Source organism: Halyomorpha halys, unplaced genomic scaffold, assembly GCF_000696795.3.
Source record: "Halyomorpha halys isolate HHAL.00 unplaced genomic scaffold, Hhal_1.1 Scaffold623.1, whole genome shotgun sequence".
Taxonomy (NCBI): Eukaryota; Metazoa; Arthropoda; class Insecta; order Hemiptera; family Pentatomidae; genus Halyomorpha; species Halyomorpha halys.
The window spans coordinates 254,949-275,405 of record NW_027107123.1 but is presented as its reverse complement, the minus strand read 5'-3'; the positions used below and the strand labels follow the sequence as shown (position 1 = coordinate 275,405).

Below are 20,457 nucleotides of genomic sequence, written 5' to 3'. Positions count from 1 at the left end.
AATATATTTATTGTTATCGTTATAATAATACTATTAATAGAAACACGAATTAATTTAACATGAGATATAAAAAAAACGAGGTTGACCGAGAATGAAAGCGCTTTCACTCGAAGTTGTGTGCGTAGGCAAGTTGATACAGTACAAGAAACATAAGTTATGCTAGTACTTAAATGTTACCGTAGGTATAATGATTTATTAAATAAAACTTCTCGTAAATATTTAATATAATATTCACAAAATATAATAGGTATTACTCTACATACGTGTTCTATATACTTTTATGATTGTATTAAGTCTACCTTTCATTTTCCTGCCATAGATATCTGTCATGGAAGTAATATGACAAAAGTGAGAAAGTATGACAGTGGTAGTTCACACGCTAATAGTAAACTAGTCCTTACTAGTTCAACTTAGTGAATAAATTATAAATCCGAAATAACCTCCCAGTTTATACATATGCAAAGTTTATTTGGTATAATATTTTTTTCATGTATTAGTTATATTTAAGAAATTAAAATTGGACATCTAGAACCCAGGCCGGGTCAGCAAAAAATAGCAAATAAACAAAAATTATTTATTCATGCCGACGTTTCGACCTGAGTTTCAGGTCTTCATCAGGGCTATAAAACAAAAAGAGATAACAACCATCATTCAGAGAAACATAAAATTGGAAAGAAATAATACACTAACAAATTTTGATATATACATAACATTGAATTGAATAATAAAAAATAGTTGATTGATAACCATGGAATTAGACAGTAGCAGATTGATAACAGTGATAGATGAAATACAATATTACATAGGTAAGAAGATATGTAAGTAGTGTTTAAAAAAACTGAAAAACAATTTAAATAAACATGTTAAACAATATTAAAGAAAAATTAAATACATGATATAATGGGTAAGTGACTTAGTTATATATTAATAACAGTGTTACCTGACTTATATGTGAAACTCAGATCGAAACGTCGGCCTGAAAAATGATTTTTGTTTATTTGTGTTTTTGCTGTCCCCCTCCCGACCATCTTCGCCAATTATTAATCTACGGTAGAAGATAAAGGTCATAAACTACTTTATAATACATTAAACTAGCTTTAATTCGAGTGCTAATAGACACCTATACGTCACGAAAGTTCCTGAGATATAGATTTCTCAAAATAAATTAACTAACTACTAATCTTTCAGTTTTTAAGACATTTTGGTTTTTAAAAAACTATATTTCGTAAACTAGAGAACGTAAATAGCTCTATTAGGGCTAATATTTCAGAAAATTTACTCTTCTTTAAATAATATTCTTTTAGATTTTCTAGTGTTGTCGATAGTTTTTAAGATATAGAGCTCCGAATGAAAAAATTAATGTTTTTTAAGGTTTTAAAACAGCCGCCATTTTTTATTCCCCTACTTATATTTGGCAGACTCATCAGTTTTGACTTGTTAATTATACACAGTTTTCATTAAAGTAATCCAAAATTGGGGGGAGATAACTCCCTTTTTTTCTTCCCGGCTCTTGTACTATTAGAAGATAGTTGATAATTGAGGGAAGTTAGAGAGGAGGCATCACGGAAAGAAATAGGTAAGGAATTCCAAAGGTTTAGGAACAGAGAAAAAAGGAACTGTCAAAGGAAGGAGTTTTACGAGATGGAGTACCAATATTGATCGGTTAGATTCTGGTATTCAAACAGTGAATGGAGGAACACAAGGTAAGGAGTTAAGTGATATAGGAAGGTTTATTATGTCTTAGGGGTTAGTACAGGAAAAGATCCTGGAAATATTGCCTTCAAAAGGAGGAATAAAGCCATTGTAACCTCAACCTAATAGCAAAGGATAGTGCGTCTGTGGACTCCAAAAATAAATCTTATAAACCAATTCATAAGACACATTAATTTTCCTTCAAGTTCACTTTTACTTCAAGCACTCCATAAATCAGGAACCGTAATCAAAAGAGGAGACAAGTAACTGGCAGGTTTTTCAAAGGTAATGATTGATGGCATCTATTGAATTGCTTGAGGTTAATAAGGATTTTACGAACATGACGGATATATACCAACTCCAGGATAGATTTTTGTCGGAGGTGATTCTGAGGTTTCTAGCTGAGGTATAGGTATAGGAATAGGAGGAGCTTTAGTTCTTTCTGCATTCTGCTTCAAATTATTTTCCTCAGCCCATTGACTAATACCGTTCACATCATCAGTTTATGAGATGCCTCAACGATATGGGCAGGCTGGAAAGGGAGAAAAATTTGTAAATCATCAGCATAAACCGGATAAATCATTTATGTAAATGGAAAAAAGGGTTGGTGTTAGTGATGAACCCTGAGGAACCCCACATGAGAGGAAGAGAAGAAGTAAGTTTATCGGAGATGACCATTGTGAGAGATTTCTTAGACTTCAAAGCAATAAAAATTATCCCGAATATATTTATACAATTAAGGGTGTTGGTTGATGAGTTTGTTCAGGCAAAGGTATTTAAGAAAAGTAAATCTCATTTGCAAAATTGTAACTTATACCCCTTTGCTTGTCAAATACATTGTCATGTATCTCAAATTCAAATTAGACTGGTAGCATCCGATTTATGTCAAATGGTATATTTTAATGTTATTCTGATAGATAATACAAAACTTAAGTTGATCGGTTGAATACCCTAAGTAGGATGACATTTTCTTGAATTTTCTGCTATAAAACTGGCTGTATACTTAATAAAATTGTGAAAAATTGGTGTAATAAAATGAAGCTGATCGGTTGGATATCCAAGGTGCTCTGAATGATTTTCTTAATTTTCGTGCAACAAAAGTTTACATATCCTGTATTTTTGATAAATCTGCGCGATATGGAAGAAAATGGAGTTAATTTTAGGTTTCACAACACGAAAATTAATAAATAAATAAAATACAACAAAACATAAAGATCTGCCAAAATTTTGAAATCAAGTTTAAAAATGATTATTTCTGTAATAGGTCTTCTACCTAAGACTGACTTAGGAAGACTTACCCCTCGCCGTCCTGGAGATGATCTCCGACGGTCCTGGTATATACGGCCAGGCAGATACATCGGCCAAGAAGAAGAGAAGTAGAAGAACCATTGCCGAAGAAGTCTGCACATCGACTGTCCTTGGGATGTCCTACTTCTTCCAGGACCGTTACTCCCTGCCAAGGTCGCCCCTCCAGTCTTCCTGGCAACCTCCTTTCCGTTTCTCTTTTCTGCTTGACAGCATCGTCTCTTTGTCGTCAAGTAAGAAAAAAACCCGATCATTGGACACTGGAATTCAGTAGTTTTAAAACCAACAATTGATTTATTTTTGATAATGGGTCAATCTTAGATTGATTTTCAATTTCAAGAATCAAATTTCAATCCTTACAGCCCTGACAATTAATTTTGCGTTACTGATCACTCGATCTTAATAACAAAAAATTAAAAAGATCTGAGTGCACAGAACTATAGCTAGGTGGTTGCGAGATGTGACGCCGCCACGGGCACAGAAACAAAGAGGGCGCAAAATTTACCATGAAACTATTTTTATTTTCAAAATTAATCATTATCAAATTGAGGTTTAGCTTTTCTTTAATAATAACAGTGTTTTTATATTAAAACGATCAGCAATTTTCACTGAAATTCTAAAAAAGTTGTTCAGAACCTTCTTTATTAAGGCACAGACTCGTCAAGACCTTTTAATTAAAATTAATCCTTGCATGTATAAGTAAGTGAAAGTAAAACTGTTAGGATAACAACCATTTATTTATATTTTTTCAATTGTCTTTACACACTAAGGCGGCTGAGAGTAATGAACTGAAGGGACAGAGTCATCTGGAGAAATATTGTTAAGGAACCCAAGGTTCACTCCGGGCTGTAGAGCTAAGGAGAAGAGGAAGAAGAAATAAATATTATTTGATAAAGTAATGGAAACAAAGTTGGTATTGGCAAATTAAAATTAACAAACCTACCAAAGTCAAGAGCAAGGCAGATGACAAAGAAGTGAGATTCCAGTAGGGTTCTCGATAGTAGATACAAGTAGATCTCGTTTTAAGCAGATTCTCATATTTACATCTTCAAATATATTTAAAGATAATTAATAAGTATAACATACTCAGATATGTTTTTTTTTCTGGTCGCTAGAAGTTATATTGTATAATATTTTCCTGTCGTATTTAGACATTAACATTTGTTTGTTGGACAAAATGAATTTTTCACTCAATAAATCAACAGTTTAAGCAGTCTTTTTAAAATTAAACATTTTCTCAGTTAGTACAAAAATAATATAACACATACCATAAAAGGTTATTAGTAATAAGTTTTAATCACCGTCAAAGAAGCTTAAGTTTGTTTTAGTTATTAATATAAAGCATTAAAATAATCAATTATCAATTTAAAGTAATTGTTACCTAGTTAAAATGAACTTTTTAAATATATTTTTATTTTAACGTTTAAATAATTTTTGATTATAACAAGAAAAAAAACAAACAGTATGCTGGTCGAATACTAACACGGCCTGATGGAACCGGTTAGTCGAAAGTACAGTCGTTTTCACTCTTTTATGAGGAAAACAAATATTAACTAAAATATACATAACAATATAATTATATATTTTTTAGTTTATAATGGTTTTATTCTAATTAAGTTATAGTTACCTGTATAATAGCAGGATCATTCTCAAATAAAATATCGATTTGCTATCCTGGGGCTTATAACACAAACCTCTCTTTTAATAGTTCGATTGAATTACTGTCCCAAGAGCATTTCAAAAATTTTCACTGGAGATTTTAGATCAAGAAGTCAAGTTAAAAAAATATGGGTTCACTTAACTTCAATATTACTTGAGGAAATTAAGTTATAAGTATAAATTATTTTTGAGACTTTATGTTTTTTTTATATCAGAGAAAAAGTGTTTGTCCTGGAATTTCCAGAAGGTTGGTCACACTTCTGACTGTTTGTATTTATAGGGGTTGTGGCGTAGACACTCTTTGGAGGACCTTCGTTGTCACAAGAGTTGTAATGTCTTTTAAGAATGCTTGAGTCCATTCACTGAGCTCAGGGCGTAAGTGAAGTTAAAATTTTCTCTGTTCTGATTGAAAACATAAATAAATGGTGATTTTAGAAGTTAAAAATAATTAAATTCCCTTTTCGAAATCATATCAGTATGTAGCAGTATCTATCTGCTTTTTATCTAGTTGCTTTTTCTTGTCTAATCATCGTATTTCCCTCCCCCCCTGATTTGTAAAGGCAGATTTAGTTCGTCAAAAATTTCGCCATTTTTGTTTAAAAGATATAAAATAATTCTATTAGTTTATAATTTTAAATTACTCATATTTAACTATAAGGGTCATTTTTGGTCACCACAGCACAATAATTTAATGAGACCTATTTTACTCATTATTTTATTTAAAAGAAGCTTATTATTGCGTTATAATAATTTAAGAGTTTATTGTTTTACTTCAATTCAATTTTTTTTTTTATGACTCAATAATAATTGTATAGTTTAATGATAATCCTTAATTCAGAGCGGTAGTACAGTGGACGGACGTATGTTTTTCTTTTAAATTATCCACACCCTACACTTGAAGCGTAAAACTTTAAATTTTGAGTTAGAGTTAGATTTTTTTCTCGACGGATTACGGAACCTCCCAGTGGGTTAGTAGCGACAAGTAATTTTTTTTGGTAGACTTTTTTTTTAATTCCTAGAAAATCAAAAGATATTGAAACTTGCAAAGTCAAGTTTTGCTCAAAATTATTATAGTTCTCAAAAAACTTGAATAGTATTTGAATCTCATCTCTGTGACCAAAACACAGGCTAAGATAATATATTATTGTATATGTTATATTTTGAGTAAGTAAGATCGTGGAAGTTTCATCAGAAACTAAATTCCACACAACCTCATACGTGTATCCAGAAAAATTGTAATAAAAACTATTAGATACAAGCTGTAATTATTCTTTTCAGTTGTTATTAGCTTTGTATTATTCACACAAACAAAGTACGGAATACTTCACATTTATCATATCATTCAAAGAACTAAGAGCGTTTAATATGTTATCCAAATTATACACAACACTGAATTAAGCAAAACTAAGGTCACTGAGCAGTGTTGCCAGAAATTGGAAACAAAAAACAAATAATTTAAAATACACTAAATAAGAACATTGAAGTTTTAATGATTAATAGTTTCTAGTGTTAATAAGATTTGAAGCTAATAAAATTGGCAATGTTCATCACAACATTAACTCCAAATGGTTATAAATCATTCATTGACAAATAAAACTAAGATTTTTAAGGAAGTGGAGGAACTTAACTTTTTGCAGTCTCTTCTTTCACCCCCCTCCCTGCCTTTTCCCAAAAAAGTTAACTTTTTTTTTAGGTAATTGCAAAATAAATATTATTCCATAAACTAAACTAATAGTATTGACCAAAGAGCATTACCATAACTTTCTGTGCTAGCAATGGATTTTATTTTAAACTTCTTTTATAGTTACTTACTTAAATATTAACTAATGTTGATTTCACTCTACAATAAAAATTCAAATATTGCCTATGTTAATATAAAATATGAGTTTTGTTATAAAAACAAGGAATACAAAAAAGAGCCCAGATAGCATCAGTTATTTCTATTGGCTTCACTAAAAAAAAAGAGCTGATGGAATGTCTTGGATTAGTTTTGGAAAAGTAGCAACCAGTATTTGATCAAAGGTTAATCATTGTTGGAGTGTACTTCATGTAGCTCTTTCAAAGCAGTAATCCTCAGTTATTAGTTTTTTTTTCTGCTGACAAAGACATAACTTTACAAACAAATGAAAAGATGAAAAATGTCTGTATTAAGCTTGCAAATTAAAATAGCTCCTGTGTGCAGAATTAATGCGAAACTATCATTGAAGAATAGTTTTTTTTTGTTCAAACAGTTCCACTAATGGCCTATTGTATTGATACAAGCCAAACTACAGTTGCTTGTATCTTCTATCACTGAACTCATACAGATAATTTACAAATTTTTATTTCACAATTCAAGTATAAATAAGGGTTTTAACTTCAAAAGTTCTAATTTCCGTTTTTTTTAAAATTGAGGTGGTAATATTATTACCTACACGTGTTTACCATCAAAATAAAGAATCTAAATCTGTATAAATTGAAAAATGCTTTTCTTTTTTTTATGCTTAAAAATTAATAGTTGTTGCAAGAGTACATCCATCGACTGGTGTACTTTAAAATTACCTACATGATATGACAAAACATTTTAATTTTCACCCTGAACCAAGCAATATATTACTATGGCAATATATTTTACTACTTGCCAAGGATATTCAAAGGCACTCCTAAACAAGAAATCCATGGTTATGTACAAATGTAGAAAAAATCAGTGACAAAAAAAAAAAAAAAAAAACGAATAAAATGATCTCAGTATTATTCTACTAATACTAAAACAATACTTATCAGTTTGAAATTTTAGAATAATTAAAAAAAATTCCAGAGAAATTTCGCAACACCTCATACATCAATACATAAAAACCAGGCCTTGGTCTATAAAATATTATAAAATCATTTTTACTTTTAGTCACATCTTGTTTAAATTTATAAGAAGGAAATAAATACTAATACACCACGAAGATTACAGATGATTTTGTACATACCCAAATAAACAACTTAGCCAACTGTTGGCCATACAATGATTTTATTAAACTTGTAACCCATCCACTAATGGAAACTGGAGTAATAATAAGTGAGAACAAATAATTTTGCTGGCAAATAAAGAATATTTTGACTTTTAACAGTGCAATATGTAGGTAAATTAGATGTAGACGGGGGTCTACAAAAAATAGTTTCGGGACTAAACATATGACTAGTTTTAGAAGTCAGGATACATCTCTATTAAGATATAAGACATAGAGCAATTAAGGACTAGATAATGGACGGGTGTCCAAAAAATAAAATAAAACATATTAGAAGCAGTAAGGTTTTTTTTTTCCTTGAAAAGAAAACAAGTATATATATAAAAAAATTATCGATAGAACTCGTATTGTAATAGACAATTATTTTTTGTAATTATAATTACATTCAGATAGACTTCTGGTAGCTTAATTTAAAAATGAAAAGGAAGTACAATATACTCATATATTGTGACAACTTTAAAATTATGTATGGGAGATGCCTCAAATGGTCTGGACATCACTGCTTTCCTTTAGTACATTTATTTATTATAAATATTTGTTGATGAACGATGAGATTACAATCACTTGAGGAAGTCATAATACCAAAAATCATTAGGAGGAATCTTTCTTACTTCACTCGCCCTCTTACCCCAAATTTAGGGACTTCTTTATCTTATCTTGAAAGCAGTAACTAAAAACAACTAGAGCAGTCTTTGACAAAGTTGTCTTATATCAGGCTATATTGTAAAATTAGCTAAAACTAGCAATCAGCATGAAATAGATATAGGAAGATTAGTTATGTTTTTTCTAAAATGCAGATTCCTGGATGAGTGACAGGAGAAAAATTATCAAAAGGGATACACAAATCAAGGAATAGAATTTAATAGGAAACGGGTAAAAAATGGGATAAACTAAAGAAAGCAGGTGGGGTAGGAAAGAATCGGTCAAAGAAAATTAATGTGGATAGCTTTGGGGATTTGTTATCTGATGGTTGAGGACTATAGAAAGGATAGAAATTTTTTCAAAGTGAAAGGATTGATTAAAGGTCAAAGCGTGTCCAGCTAGTTTGTAGATGGGCAAGGTTACTGGAAATTATGGATGATTTTTGTTGGGAAATACAGATGGCTCCACAAAAGATCTGCTTGCACCTATGGAAGTTGAGGAGTATGTCTTAACAACCTTGGAACCGCAGCAGTGCCAGCTTGAATCCAGCCTAGAGGGTAAACTTTATTTTCTGTGGCAGTCCCAAGAAATGAAAACTTGACTTGACCCATGGTTAGAACAGGGTGGTACCCTGTAGATACTCCTCCCATCTTTCCATTTGTATGTCAGAAATTATCAGAAAGGGGGTCTTAGAAAAAAAAAAGTGATCCTCTAATTTTCTTTGGGTCATCTTATAGTTCTACCATGTCATGTTTATGAAGCCCTGGTGAAACATTGATTTAAAAAAACCTTGATAAATATTTTCTTTGCTATTTGATTACCTTTTTTGACCAGCATACAGACCATCTTTGCTCGAAAACATTGATAAACTTAATCTTCATTAAAAAAATCTAATTTAGCGAGGTTTTTGAAAAGATACACATTTTTCCAGATTTAGAATATTATTTTAATAAATATTAATATCAATTAGCAGTTTAAATAAAATGAACAGATATAAAATTTACTCTTAAACTTTATTTGCAATGAACACCTTTCCTGGTTTCCCTTACAAAAAATAGAGTTAGATAGAAAGAACCAATATCCTAGCAAATCAATTTTTTTTTTTACATTACAGTTCTAGATTATACAAAAATAAGTCTTAGAAATTATGTACAATTAACTCAATACAATTGAACCAATTAATTAAATTACATAATTATTTTTCCATTTCATGAATTCAATCATGATTTAATATTCACTAAAGATGATTCAATTAACATTAGAACAGATTACCTCTGCACGGTACAGTTTGTCCTTGCCTCCTTGATGGGGATAAATAAGTAATAAATTACTTATTAAATATATTATTTGATTAAAATCAAAATTTAATAGGGAAATGACAGCAACCAAGAACATATTCAATATTAGAATAATTAATATTGAAACTTAAATTCATAGTAGACATATGATTTTAATTTTAAGTTTTTATTAGTGAATCTTCAAAGCTGAAAAATAAACTCTCATTAATTTAAAAAAAAAAAAAGTATCTAAATAAATCATGGATGACAAGGCAAACTATACAACCAATTATTTGGAAGACTGGGTAACATCTAATTGCGTGTTTTTAGAATGATTTTTTTTTTTTTTACTTTTTTCAAAATGATTAAAATTTACAGATCATCCATATGAAGAAAGTACAAAACATCTCTGTAAACGTGACTAGAAAAGAAAACATGTTATCACACAAATGGCACTCAAGATGCAATGAAATTGATGTAAAAAAAGGCATTAGAAGTTTTATTGACAAAACTGCCCCATTTCAGCAGCTCAGAATATATTCTAAATAACTTATCCTAATATGTCTTATAACTTATTTATTCATGTATAGTTAATTCATGCCCTCTTTTTTTACCACACTGTACTAGACCTCTTTTAATGTAATTGACGTTTCTCTGACTGATCTTCCTAAATTTTCGAAAAGTAAAAAGATTCTCTCTAATTTTGTTAATGGTACTAGAAAGGTTAGATTTGCATATTGAGTAATAGCTGTTTTTTTTTTTTATAGATAACATAAGCTAGAAGTAAATTATTCAGTAGTTTCTTAATCTTTATAAAATCCCTTATAATAATAAATCAAACATATTTACCTTTATTTCTTTTTTTATTGTTTATTACCTTTATTTCCCTACTTACAGTCAACTTTCGATAACTCAATTCTCCCATAATATTCTTTTGAAAAACAATGTTCGATTAACAAAAAAAAACTCAAAACTACTTTGGAAGGATTTTTTGCAACATACTATTAATTTGAAGAATTTGGTTTAAACTATAGTTATCAAAAACTTTATTTATTTTACTGAAATTGTTTTATAACATTTCTTAAATGGACAAGGCATAACGTGTCTATTGTGACATCCCCCTCATTAGACATATTCATTCGATTATCATGAATTTGTTTATGATATTTATTGTAATATTTTATTTTTAGATTATGCAATACTAAATATTTTAAAAGTCATTATATTTAATTTTTCATTTAAAATTTTGAGTTATCAATTATTAGGTGTATTAGTATTGTTACAATTCATATAGATTATAGCCACACTAATTTTAAATTAACATGGTTATTAAATGATGAAGAGACATTGTTTTTTTTGCGATTTTACAAGAAATATACCGAACTAAAAAAAAAAATTAAGAAAAACTTTTTTTAGCATTTAATATTTTGAGTAATTGAAAAAAGATGATAGTGAATTATTTTTTTCTGTTGGGAAATTATAGCGTTAGAAACACCAGTTTCAGAAGTTAATGATTGCTGAATAATTCATATGGAAGATCATAGCCTAAAATATTATAGAGAACCTTTAATTATTTTACCTAGAACATCAACTTAATGCCATCAACTAAGGAAGCTTCCACTCTTATCCAGAAACATGTTACAATTTTCCATAAGTTATTATTTCTTTATACATAGAAATATTTATATATTCTCTCATATACATAGTTAAAAGCATGTAAAATCTATCACTTTTTCATAGAAAAACCTATTACTATAATTGTAACAGCTACAGACATTAATATACTATTGACTTGATACAATTTATATATATACTTTATCACGTAGATAAGCTGGCTTGATATATAATAATATTTTCTCAATTCTAAGGCGATAACTCTATTCATTTATTACATCCAGTATATAATTATAATGTCTATTATAAAAGTTTTAATTGAAAAATCAATCTTTTTATGGTTACATCATAATGGTGGAAAAAGTTTATTCAAATAGATATTCCTTGGAGCTATGACAAGTACTACATATTTAATACTGAGTTCGTCGTTACTAAGTAATTCTCAAATGGCTAGTTGTAATTGACACCATTACAATTATTACTTTTCATGTCAATTATTACTATCACTTATTACTAAAACAAAGCATTATTCAAATTATTATATCTTGTCCAATGAGATACGGCCTCGTCACTTTTAAAAATTGAGTATCATTATTGTGAAAAGATATGTTCCTAGATCTTTCTAACGGATCTACAAAAAATAGACTATATACTCATTGCATTAACAAGGAACATACTCTTGACATATTGTGCCCATATAAACAATATAATAAAACATTTAATAACCCATAAAATTATAACAATAGAATTTTTTTTAAATAACTGTTTATGGTCTATAATCTAAAACTTGGCTCAATAAATATACAAGTATCCCCAATAAATTTTAAAATAAAATTAAGTTTTTAAAATTTCTTAGGAGGTCCGTAATTATGCTAAAATTATTAAATTAACAAATATGACTAACATGAATGTTGTTTTTTAGTCAAAATTAGTAAAAGCGACTGTATTTTAGGGTTTTATAATCAAGTCTAATTCAACCGAACCAGATTCATATGATATAAATATATTTTAAATTTTGTAAAAAAAAAAAAATAAATAAAATAAGTAATTTTTATTTAAATGTATTATTCTTTAACTGGTTAAGATAGAATGATTTTTAATTCAAACATATAATATATATGGGGGTTCATTTTAGTGTGTTAAAATAGTAGATAGATTATAATTTTTTTTCAGACTTATGTTACATGAAGATGGGAAAGTATTCGGAGACATCAATCTGAAGTTGAATAAAACTATATTCATTAAATTGTATAAAAATATTTAAATAATAATAATTTCATTAAATCAGTGATATAAGAGGATATATTAACTATAAAATAAAACAAATGGAAGACCTTTTATGCCTACTGTTATAGTAATTAAAAAAGAAGCAAATAAATATTTGTGAAAGTGCAATAATAATAATATTAAAGTAGCTAACAATATAACATAACAATATTTTAAGAGTTATCACATTTGACCATATATGGGCACAATATCTTCAATATTTATTTGAAAATTACTGTTTTTTAGAATCATTATTTTCCTTCTTGTCTTTTTTCTCATTCTTTGATTCTTTTTTGGCATTTTTCTTTTCTGCTTTCGCTTCTTTTTTTTGTTCTTTTTTTTCTGCTTTACTCAATTCTTTCTCTTTGGCTTTTTCTTTTTTCTCTTGTTTTACTTTTTCAGATTTTTTACTGTCTGGTTGACTCGAACCTGAGCTACTACTGGCCTGAGTTTGGCTGGAGGACTTGCTAGGAGTCGCTCTCTTTTCTTCACTTCTTGTCCTATCTTCTTTGTGATTTGGACCACTGCTGCTTGCCCGGAAAAATGATGTGGGTTTTGCCGTATTCACCGGAGTAGTCTCAAGTTGGGTCACAATTTTTTGGGCACACCTACAACATAAGAAAACTCAAATTAATTTCATGCCGATATTAAAATATAACAATATAAATTATTTATAATCTTTAAATTTCTTTCTTGAGACTGGTAATTGTTTACTAAATAATTCAAAAACACTATCCAAAATTATAGTCTCAAAACATTTATTTCATTCACCCGTCCAACGTTTCGGCCAATTCGGCCATCTTCAGGGACAATCTCAAATTACTTGATACTGGACGGGTGAATGAAATAAATGTTTTGAGACTATAATTTTGGATAGTGTTTTTGAATTATTTAGTAAAATATAAATTATTTTAAAAAATGAAATGTTAAACTGACACACATTAATAAATTCGGACATTTTATTATTATACATGCATTAAAATTTCTGAATAATAATAATATCTCTTGGCAAATTTTACTATAGTCAAGAAAATATTTATTGATTGGCAGGAGGCTGTAAAGAAATCCTCATAGTGCAAAACCTTAATAATTTGAAAAACCATTGTTGTATTATGGTAACCCACCGTTTATTGAAAATTAAGTGGCCTTAATCTGCGTTCTAAATTCTTTAGGTCTAATGAAAAAACATGGCTTTCATCTAAATGTTTCTCCTCAAGACAATGGAGGAATGGAAAGCTGCCCAGAGACAATAATAATTTCATCTTATGCCATTGAGATAGCCAGGGATGTTTAGATATTATCAATATAAAACATCTCAATATTGCATTGAACAATATACAATACCCTATTCATAGATATTGTTTCTGCATATCATAATGTAATGGACTGTTAATAAAATTTATCTTTCCAGCTTAGACCAGATTGCATACAATAGATAAATAAGTTAACTTTATCAATTTCAATCTGTTGAATAAACAATATATTGGATAAATATTCACAAATACCTAAATACATTTAAAATGGTTATATAAATTTTAATCAGGTTAAAAATAACGAAAAAATCAAATAGAAGATTTTAGCTGCCAACGACTCCCTTGGCTAGATGAAGAACATAGTAAAATAAATTTAAAAAAACAAAGAATGATTATCAAATTTATTGAGAATGATATATAACACATACCCATACTTAGAAACACACATATTTTATAAATAAAGTAACTACAAATAATATTTTTTCAGGAATCATTCAGGTAAATAAATATAATAGAAAAAACAAGAAATAGAACAATTTTATTAAATTTTTATTATGAAAACCAATATTGCTACTTAATTACGTAGGCTATTCTCAGTTAGTGAGTATCCTCTAGTAGAGGTACAGGAGTGTATGAGCCTAAAATTTGACTGAAACATCTATTATAATAAAAATAAAAAGGTTAATATTTTTTGTAATCACATGACTGTTTCCCAATGATTTATTATTTTTAATAACCATTTATTATTTATAAACTGTAAGCCATTACTTAATTCAACAGAAACAAAGATATATATATTATGTATTAGTTGATAAATATATGCTTATTTATTTTTTCACCTGTAAATTGATGATTTTGCAAAGTAATTTGATAGGTTTTGTTTTTGAATTAAATTATAATTTTAAGAGAAAGTCTGTGTATTTGCGATTTAGATAAATGGACATAAATAAAATTTTGTCCCTTTAAAGACATAAAATTTAGCTAGAAGTAGGCAAATATAAAGTAAAAATATAGGATACATTGGGGCATTTCAAAAAATCATAAATTACTAAACACACAAGATTTTAATTTTTATAAGTGTACTTTTCTCTTTTTATTTTTAAATAAAAGAAATTTTTGTTTCATTGATGATTAGTAACTCATACTTTCTCTCTCTCTCTCACTCTGAATAAAATTCTATCCTTTTTATTTTTTAGACTAATTGTTCTTCATTTTATGTCCTTTTCCACATAATTACATTATTTTAAAATCAGCATACCAATGTATAGACCGATAAGACTTCTTCTTTTAATTCAACAAGCTCGTTTTATTTGTGTGATTTAAAAACAGGAAAATCAAGTTTCCTAAATTTCAATTTGAAAATGTTTGAATTGATATTGTTTTGTTTTTTCAAGTGATTTTAAGGAATGAAAACTAGTGTGTCAGGATATCCTTCCAAAAGAAGATATATGATTGGTTTGTTCCAACAAGAGTTTTGACTATCATCAAACTGGCAAGCTCATATAATATATGATATATCATATAATAGTCATATAATATAAGACTAAATCAGAGTTACTACTTCATGGAAAACAAGAATAAAATAAGTTTTAATATTGATTGTTAGAATTAATTGTGATTACTAAAAATGTATTATGAATAACCGTACTAAGGACTATTTATTCAAGTATCATTTACTCTCTACCAGTCTATATTTAAATATAAATAATTCTAAAACTAATTATTCTCTGTTATGATGTTAAGGGTTTTGTATAAGACCAAGACTGAGTGAAATATTTTTACCTTATTCTTGTTGATGACGATCTCTCTTTTCCAAGTCGATACTCTCTCTGAAATTCCTGAATAGGTGGTAGTCGTGCAGTCTTATCACTGGATCGAGGTTCTTTGTATTCCTGCAGGTGGTACTGTTAAAAATATCATTGTTTTTTTTATCATCTTAAAAGTTAACTTAACGTAACTGTTAACCTTCCAATATTCCCACTATCACAAATTTTTCTATGATCATACTAATGGTTAATATCAATATATTGTTGCTAATGATGTTTGAGATTTACTTCTGATAAGCTACTGAGGACAACAAATAATATTTTAATAAACATACTAAAAATCAAATTTTTTTGTGAATAGGAAAATAGTTTTAATATAAAATATGAGAGTACCATTAATATTTTCTATATTTAACAAAAACAGAAGAACTTTATATTTTTTTAATGGAAACAATTGGAGGTAAGAGAAGGCCTATGTTGTCATAGAATATTTTACAATGATAACATGTTTTGAATTTACAATGCACTCTCATGACAATCTAATATAAAACTTACCACCTTCAAGTTTTTCTCCAAAGAGAAAATTAATTTAAATTTATATGTATATGTATAAGGGATGGTTGGATAAATATAAATAAAAAAATGGAATAAAGATTCTATACAATTAACCAATCACAGTCCTTATAAATGGAGATGATGGCATGGATTTCATCGAAAATGATAATTTGCATGATTACGAGCCAAAAGGGTTTTCATCAAAAATATCAATACATATAAATATTTCTCTAAAAGAGAATTCTTAATTCTTCATTAAAATGGTTGTTTCGAGATCCCTTTTTATTATTTTAGCACTTTTTTTCTTAAATAATTTCTGAGCATTTACATTAAAAAAAGTCACCAGTATTAAAACAATTGAATATTTTAAATTTAAAATCTATGGTGGATCAAGTTATTGGAAAAGCCAATGACTGAGCTTCTGAAATACTGTTATTCACACTATCTAAGATGCGTTATAACTGGGTCTCAGTGATAGAAAAAAAATAGTAATATTCTTTGGAGCTGAAGATATACGGTTAAAGCAAAACCCTTATCTAGTAAAAACCATAAAAACAATCACCTGTTTAGTTAGATATAGACAGAGCCGTTAAAAGCCCCTTCAATTCCATCTACAGACACATAGGTCTATCCAAAGTATATTTAATTATTTTTTTCTTATCTCATAAAGATATGTAAATGAGAAATATAATGGCTGCATTCCTATGTATAGAGCTTTGCTTAAGTAACAAAGTTGTCTCAGCCATGCGAAGAGGCACATCAAAAAGATTGCTGAGAGCAAGGCTGGGTTTCTCAGGAGAAATACCAGAAGAATGGAACTATCAAAAATGTTCCTCAAGGGATACCGCCCGAAAAGAAGTAACTGTCTTCTTAATATTGATAGGAGTATATTAAGTTGGGTGACAAGTCTATATACGGGACACTGTCAGCTTAATAAGCATCTCTATAAAATGAGATTGATAGAGTCCCCTATCTGTAGGTTCTGCAGGAAGGAGGAAGAGACTGCTTACCATATCATGTGCAAATGTGATGTAGTGGCAAGAACAAGATTCCTCATCTTTGGTAAGGATTGTATCTTGGACCCCAAACTTTGCGAGACAGTGGATCCTTATACAGTGTCCAGATTTGCAAAAGCAATTGGCCTGTTTTGAGCAGAGGAGGGATGGCGTACAATAGGTCCTCTGAGGCCGCGGTGCTTCTTTGGCAGAAGAAGAAAAAAAAAAGTAACAAAGTTATTCATTCACTCAATTGAAAAACTAATTTCAGAATTAGCAGCAAATGCTTTAAATGTTTCAAAAATTCTCCTGATGTTAAGCACCTACAGTATATATTTTTGTTTTCTTAAAACCAAAACAACTAATTAAAAATGATTATTTTAACCCGTGGGATATACAAATTATTATTTTTTATTAAGTCCCGACCAATGATAAATTTGTCCACAGGACAAATAAAACTCTTGCTGAAATAAGCAATAAAATTTATCAATGGGAGGAATTTCACACTCATAAATATACAGAGGGACTTCATTTTTACCTTCATAGATTGTGTTTGCGATTTGCGCAGTGAGCCTGAAGGTTGGCGGTAAGTGCGTTGTGAGCGGCTACTACAACTGCTTCCAGCAGAACTGGATGATACACCTGTAGAAGGAACAATAATTTATTCGAGTTAACAATAAATAAATATATGAGATATTATTTAGGTATAAGTATTTAAAAGATGGATTCTATCTCTTTAGTTTCTAAGGGTAAATAGTGTATATTTGCAAACTTGAGTACTTTTCAAATAATATAATTATTAAATAAATCAAAAAGGTTATTTCATGATATAATTATTTCATCAAATAAATATTTGATAACATAATCTCAATGAAATAACTACCTGTATTTATTTCTTGAAATAAAGCACATTACAGGGAGATTCTTTACAATCATTGAAGGAATTGTCATAGCTGCTGCCATGGTTTAAACTGTATGATAGTTGTCATCATGACGGTAACTATAATGTAGTATTCACTGTCATGACAGTATTTATTATATGATGGAAACTATCATGTAGTTAACATCATGGCAGTAATTACGGCTCAGTACTGTTTGTGTTTTGATCAGAAGTGTTTGTTTTGATATGACAGTAACTTCACTGCCGCTACATGCACTATCAATTATCACACCAGACCGAGAGCGACAACACTGCCACGACAGTAAATACTGTCATAATGGTAACTATCATGCAGTCTACACGATGGTAACTGCTACAATTGCCACTTCAAATGGTCGTAAATTATCGCACAGTAATATAGTTTATCTACTGTATTTCTACACTTGAAACGTTATTTGAAACTATTTATCTTTGAATAGTTTTTTGGAAATTTATAATTTTAAAGAAATAATGTTGGTATTAAATTATGCTTAGTGACTCATGGTTAAAGGAAAAAATATGGTAATTAACAATCATTTTGATTTTTACATTTTGAAAGTTTTCATTTTCTAATTACAATGTTCCTCAACAGAATACTTGGATTATTAATAAATAAAATTAAATAATGTAATGATTAATTATTAATTAATAATAACTTTGTTGAAAATATTATTAAATAAAAAAAAAGATTTTTCGTTATACTTTAATACATAGCATTAAAAAAGAAAAAAAAATCAAGATTCCCAACAAATAATGGTTAATCACATATAATTAAACTTGTATTTTTTAAAAATCTTCAGAAAAAATTACAGAAGTTCATGTATAATGGCCTGCTGTTGCTTAATATAGATATCGAAATTTTAATCAATCGATGTCTGCTACGTTGACGAGGTTCTATACATTTTATTTATTTATTTATAATCTTAATATTTTCTTGAGACTGGTAATTTTTTTAAAAATAAATAATTTAAATTCTATCCATTATAGTCTCAAAACCTTTTATTTCTCTTATAAGTCCGACGTTTCGGCCAATCCGGCCATCTTCAGGGACAATCTACTTAATACAACTTTGAAATTATATAATTTAAAAAACTCTAAACTCCGTGCAGGCTATTCTGCCCAGGTCAAAAACATCAATTTCTAATTAGTCAATATTCACTTAAAACAAAATCAAAATCATTTATCATCAGACACTACTCCTTAAAACTTTTATCACAACTCTAAAAGAATAGCCTGCATGGAGTTTAGAGTTTTTTAAATTATATAATTTCAACTATATTTAACTATTTTTGTTTCTCCTTTGACCGCAACCCTGACCATCTTCCTATACATCAATTTTTATGGTCAACTATATATACATATATACTATATAATTTCAAAGTTGTATTAAGTATATTGTCCCTGAAGATGGCCGAAACGTCGGACTTATAAGAGAAATTTTGAAACTATAATGGATAGAATTTAAATTATTTATTTAAACAAAATTTTATTTATTGTTTTATTTTTGTTTTTTTCTCGGCCAAGACTCCCATTTAGAGTCCTAATATTGCCTAACCATAGTTGGGGGGTTCAAAGTTCTTCATTTTGTGGGACCGCCACTCAATAAAAAAAGTCAACGTCCCAGACCGGATTCGAACCGGCACCGCCAATAGACATCAAATTGGTAAGACTATGTCTTAACCACTGAGCAACGGGCGGCCCATTTAATTTATTCATACTTGGAAAAAATAAGTTACATCGCTAAAATAATTGTTAATTTAAAGTGATCATTTGAAATATTTCCAGAAAAATACAACTGTTCCCATGAAGAATGGTAGAGTAAAGGCAATATCGATTCAGTCTGAGATTTACATTCTGCCAATTCCACTTGGTAAAAACCACCTCCAGAAATGGTCTCACTTCCCAATGCATACCTCATACCTTAAGTCATATCACGTCTTTTGATCGTGAATATTGTGCCATATTTCCTAAGCACATTACAGATCTCTTACAATTCTTGTCGATTAACGGGGTGTTATTGTGCTCAATATGAATCACAATGCTTTTAACCATACAAAATTTTGTATTAATTTTAATATTAGTTACACGACTCGCATTTTTACACTTTCTCACTCAGTGCTAGGCACAAATAAAAATGATCTCTGTGTGTTACCATTTCAAGGCAACAGAATTAAATTCGGAATTTAAATTATTTCTAATCGCATTTTTTTTTAAAGATGTTAATTAGAAATGAAGTTAAACTATTTAAAAGTACTAATTAACTACAGAATTAGCGACAATGTTACCCACTTAACATAAATGAATAAGAAATTAACGCATGAAAATCGTAATTTTACACTATCACAAGAGTAGAAATTAAAATATCACATATGTTACGTATGATAGTCTACAAATTGAAACCGTTTCAAACTACACCTACTTAGATGTTCCGATTTCGAACTCAGCTTCTTTTTTAAATACTAATGTAAATACAATTCTAATGTAAATGTTTGTCGTAGAACCAAAATAGTACAAGCGC

At 28.9% G+C, this 20,457-nt stretch overlaps 2 protein-coding genes across 6 annotated transcripts in view; both read right to left on the bottom strand.

The window, feature by feature from the left end:
• Nucleotides 1-3,081, bottom strand: part of LOC106684818 (uncharacterized) — a 14,426-nt gene extending 11,345 nt beyond the window's left edge. The window contains exon 1 of the mRNA XM_014427102.2: nt 2,991-3,081. Coding sequence (XP_014282588.1) covers nt 2,991-3,081 — 91 coding nt within the window. The remainder of the gene's footprint in view (nt 1-2,990) is intronic.
• A 6,207-nt stretch (nt 3,082-9,288) lies between these two features.
• LOC106684817 (micronuclear linker histone polyprotein) overlaps nt 9,289-20,457 on the bottom strand; it is a 170,889-nt gene continuing 159,720 nt past the window's right edge. For 4 of the 5 annotated variants that reach the window (XM_014427101.3, XM_024360456.2, XM_024360455.2 and 1 more), the window contains exons 5-7: nt 17,559-17,662; nt 15,487-15,608; nt 9,289-13,059 (exon numbers count right to left, since the gene is read on the bottom strand). In XM_014427101.3, the coding sequence (XP_014282587.2) occupies nt 12,684-13,059; nt 15,487-15,608; nt 17,559-17,662 (602 nt within the window). In that variant the 3' untranslated portion in view covers nt 9,289-12,683. The remainder of the gene's footprint in view (nt 13,060-15,486; nt 15,609-17,558; nt 17,663-20,457) is intronic. The other variant, XM_024360454.2, reaches the window with a different exon arrangement.